The sequence below is a fragment of the Hyalella azteca genome, unplaced genomic scaffold (genome assembly GCF_000764305.2).
Source record: "Hyalella azteca isolate HAZT.00-mixed unplaced genomic scaffold, Hazt_2.0.2 contig15626, whole genome shotgun sequence".
In the NCBI taxonomy this organism is placed as follows: Eukaryota; Metazoa; Arthropoda; class Malacostraca; order Amphipoda; family Hyalellidae; genus Hyalella; species Hyalella azteca.
Window position 1 is genome coordinate 23,120 of NW_025945469.1, and position 4,932 is coordinate 28,051.

The window sequence follows — 4,932 nt, forward strand, 5'->3', positions numbered from 1 at the left end:
TCAGAGGCTGTTTAGGCGTCCTGTACTCTTGATGTACGCAACTGTGGCCTTTACTATTGCAAATTGGGCACTTTGTGGGAAGTCTCCTCCACCCAGCAGGTCACGGACTGTAAGAGGATCTATACCGTAGGTGGCCACCGCATTTTCCAGCAGCCGCCGAGCTTCCCGATGCAATCCACAGATGAGAAGGTAGTGCTCAATTGTATCTTCCACATTGCAGTTGCCACACATTGGAGAGGGTGACATACCAAAGCGAAATAAATATGCACCAAGGCCTACATGGCCCAGGCGGAGTCGGGCCAGGACTACCGCAGCTCTACGGGTAGGTGCAACCACCCATGGGACAGGAGACAAGTTGCTGCGTATTGTGGTCAGGTGGACTCCCTTTCTATTTGCATTTACCTCCATCATCCACAAATCTTGCCAGCGCTTGCGCAATCCTCTTCGTAGGCAGCTCTGGAGATCTGATTGCTCAATGTGTGAGAGTACCGAGAAGTCGAGTGAGTGACCCAGCTGTGCAACCTTGTCAGCCACTTCGTTGCCATGTATTCCAGCATGGCCTTTTACCCACTGCAGGTCAACAGTCACCCCAGGTGTAGACTGCAGAGCCAGTAAGCGTGCACGGATCTCAAATACAATAGAAGTGCAAGATGTGCTTGGGGATCCTATTAGTTGCAAGCCTGACTTGGAATTAGAACATATCACCCACTGTGCTGGCGCCCTCTCAGATATCATGACAAGGGCCTGCAGAATAGCATAAAGTTTGGCAAAAAGTATACCATGCATCGGGCGGAGGCGCCAAGCCACAGCCCGAGCCTCATCCGGCATAAATATTTCACAGGCAGTTGATGAGTTGTCTCCCAGCCGTGAGCCATCACAGAAGATTTTGCGGTGGTGTGGGTAATTTTCCTTCATGTGCGTCTTGAATCCGTAAGCAAGATCAATACCTCCAGGTAATTGAGGGTCAATGCAGGCCTTTGGTTGTATAGGAGACCAGGGGGGGATTGGGTCAACCTGTGCCAGATGGGAGCGCCGGCATCTTGGTTCTCCAAACTGCTGCAGCAGTCCTGCTCCTGCTGCCAGAGCAGATGTGTCAACTTCAGGTCCATGACTCAGTATTTCTGCCGTGATGTCACCTCTGGGGCGGTGCATGATTTTCAAATGCCACTGTGCTCCAAGGAACTCGCGTCGCAATGATAAGGGAGGCACCCGTGCTTCCACCTGCAATGATATGATGGGGCTGGTTTTCCTTGCCCCCAGAATGAGTCAAAGACAGGTATTTTGGATAACATCCAGTGTTCTTAAAAGGTTGGGGGAGGCAGCTGCATATAGAGGACTGCCGTAATCTACCTTAGCACGTATATATGCAAGATAGAAGGTGCGCAGGAATTTAGCACTTGCACCCCAGTTTGGAGATGCTAAATGTTTCATTATCCCAATGCGCTTCAATACATCACTTCTGAGGGCTGTGATGTGAGGACCCCATCGGAGTCGCGGGGCGTCGAGTATCATTCCCAGTACCCTATGCTGCCGCACATAGCGCAGAGGATGATGGTTGTACCTCAATACTGGGATATTGATTCGCTTTTTCGTGAAGTATTGGAAAGTTGTTTTTTCCACATTAACTGCAAGGCCCCAAGTGTCACAGAAGTTCAGGAGAAGGTCAAGGTATTGTTGAATAGTGCATTTCGTTTCAATCAAGGTGGGGCTCTGGCATGCTATTGTTATGTCATTTGCATAGATATGAGTGGAGACTCCGGGTAGCTGTGGGAGATCCCTGAGCATAAGATTGAATAGCAGTGGGCTGAGCACCGAGCCCTGGGGCAGGCCTGATGCCAAGAGACATGTGTCTGATAATACCCCCCGCAGTCTGACTTTCACCTTGCGATCCATTAAATAGTTATGTAGCCATCTTGCTAAAGGGCCAGAAATCCCTGCAAGAGCTATTTTATATAGCAAACCAGGTATCCAAACCTTGTCAAATGCAGATTTCAGGTCTACATGTATCACAATGCAAATGTTCCCAGAATCAAGCGCTTGGCGTATATGATGCTCTAGACAGTAGAGGGCATCCATGGTACTCTTGCCCTGCCGGAAGCCACATTAGCTAGGGGAGAGTAGTCCTTGTTTCTCCACAATGTAGTCAAGACGCCGTGCAACAAGGCGTTCCATTAACTTTGCCATGCAAGAAAGCAGAGTAATAGGGCGGTACGACTGAACAAAGGCAGGGTCCTTGCCAGGCTTGAGGATTGGCAGGACGAGACCTTCTTTCCAACTGTGGGGGATCACACCAGTCTGTAGACTTTGGTTGAATAGGTCAAGGAGAAGAGGATGAAGGGTATTTGGGAGAGCTTTCAAAAATGCATTGTGCACAGTATCTGAGCCAGGGCTGGTCATTTTCAAGCGTTTCATTCCGTAGGCAAGTTCTGCAGTGGTAAAGTCTGAGCTATACTCTGAGTCCATTGACCAGCTGCTATGAATTTGCTCCCAGAGATCTTCAGGAGGATAAACAAGATTGGGTTGAGCAGTTTCTTGTAGATTATGGACAATGAGGTTAGCACGCTCTTCTGCTGTAACCAGTAGGAGTCCATTATGCACTAGTGGGAAGGATGTGTTGGTGGTCTGTGCCCGCATCATACGTATTTTCTTCCATGCACTTGATATTGTAGTTGTATAAGAGATAGATTCAATAAACTGTCTTATGTAGGTTTGTTTATGCTGACGGATGCAGTACCTTGCCTCGGCACACTTCTTATATTCTATCAGCATTGCTTGGGAGTGATGTCGTTGCAAGCTTCGAAGTGCTCTCCGGCGGGCCCTCACTTTCTCTCTGCATTCATCATCCCACCATGGTGTAGATGGCCTTGTGAAGGGATGTCCTGAGGAGCGAGGAATGCTTATGTTTGCGGCATCAAGTATTCTCTGTGAGACATCCTGGCTCAGCTCATCCACAGATGTTGGGCATATAAGTTTGGACGGAGCGACAGCTCCTGCAAAAGAGGTTAAGGACTGGCTCCCAATCTTCCAACGGGGGACTGGCGCATCCTGCATCCACAATAATGGCAGAGGTGCTGCAGCACAGAGGGAAGTGGTCACTGCCAACATCCTGTAGTAGTTTTAGTTCAAAGAGTGGTGCAATGTCAGCAGAAACAAGGACCAAGTCCAGGCACCCCCTCGCTCCACTGCGTCTGTCAATATATGTATAGAAGTCTGTGTCATTTAGTAATACTGCAGAGGTGTTCATTATGAGGTCCTCCAAAGAGCGTCCTGCTACATCTGGGCGCAAGCAATTGGAGGAAAGCAGACTATGATGTGCATTAAAGTCCCCTACTATAATGAATGTGGGGGACAGTTGATTTACATAAAAAGATATTTCATTATATGTCATTGGTTTGTTTGGATTGTATACATTCATGATGGTGATGTGACTATTGTCTCTAAGGCAGAGCCTGATGGCCTGAACTTCCAGGTAGCCTGCCGGGTACCTATGTAGGGATATTTCTTGAGCACATAAAGATCTCTTGACTAAGGTGCACAGGCCTCCTCCTCGACCATCTCTGTGACACCAGAATGGGGTGTAGCCATGAAATGTTGGTAAATAATTATTTTGAGTCCAAGTTTCTGAGAGGCACATGATGCTTGGTTTCTGGGAGTACAGCAACAGTTTTATTTCTGCAAGATGTGGGTAGATGCTATTGCAGTTAAGTGAGATTATTGAGAACTCAGACAACTGTGTGGATGCCATTAGTTGCTTTTACCTTTCTGCTGGGACAGCTGGGTTTTCTTTTTCCTTTGGATTGGGGGGGCTACTGTTGAAGGGAGGCCAGCAGAGCTCAGATTGCTAGACTGTGTCTCATTCTTCTTCCCTGCTTTGCTGCGGGTTACACATTCAGAGGCTACAGACTTGGCAGGGGAAGGAGCTCTTGAAGGAAGCTCTACATGATCAGGCTCAGAGCCAGAGACAAGTTCAAAATCAGATACATCTAAGTAGGATGAAAGGTCCTCTGTAGCAGAGCAAACATCATTAGCAGAGGGAGACATAGCAGGGGCAGCATCTACAATTGGGCTCCGGTTTCTCGGAGATCTTTTGTTAGATTTGCAGGATGCTGGGGGTGATGGCGCAGCTGATGGTAGGTCTACACCAAAGTGCTTTTGCATTGCAGTCCGAATCAGGGAATGAGATTTATCCCGGGATTCTTGATGCAGGGGCAATGATAGTAGGTCCACAAGGAATCTGCCAAGACGCTCAAAGAAATCAGTGCTTTCAATGAGCCTTGGGTGTTCATTTGGGGCTGGCAGCAGAAAGGGATGTGTATGAGGGGATTTGTGTTGACCTGCTGGAATAGTAGATTGACTCATTTGGCGGGGGGTGGCTGCAACTGAGCAGTAAGTTTGGGTGTTAGTCAAAGGAATGACTGTGTCCATAGCCTGGCTGTTCATTCTATGGTGGACGGTTGCATGGGTAATATGCTTAACAAGGCCAGTACCTGGCTGTTCTCCTTGACCTCTCCACCTGCCTGTGTTTTCTTTGGCATGGTTTTGGGGTGGGTTGGCCCATTGGTCTCTTCTGTTATTGCTCCGCTTAATAGCTGGGTACTTACTGAAATCTGCTATTCTATGATTCTGGGTGCTTGGAGGGACCTCCACATTTGGTGCAGTCACATGTGCTGTTTTGCGTGGGCGTATAGGGCACTCCGAAAAGTTGGCCTTGTGAGGACCTCCACAGTTGGCACAGGTGTGAACACTGCTGCTGCAGACTCGGTAACTGTGTGGTCCTGCACATAATAGGCATCGCTCCCTGCTGGTACAACCCTCAGCTGCATGTCCATATCTCTGACATTTGTAGCACTGGAGTGGTGGAAACTCATATGGGCGCACTGTGTAGGATATAAAGCCAATTTTTATTTTCTTAGGGAGAATATCTGACTCAAT

General features: G+C 48.3%; 1 protein-coding gene across 1 annotated transcript; it reads right to left on the reverse strand.

Moving 5' to 3' along the window:
• Window positions 1-1,152, reverse strand: LOC108667833. Its single transcript, XM_018154905.1, has one exon. The coding sequence runs from the start codon at window positions 1,150-1,152 to the stop codon at window positions 1-3; it is 1,152 nt and encodes a 383-aa protein (XP_018010394.1).
• Window positions 1,153-4,932: the final 3,780 nt, after the last annotated feature.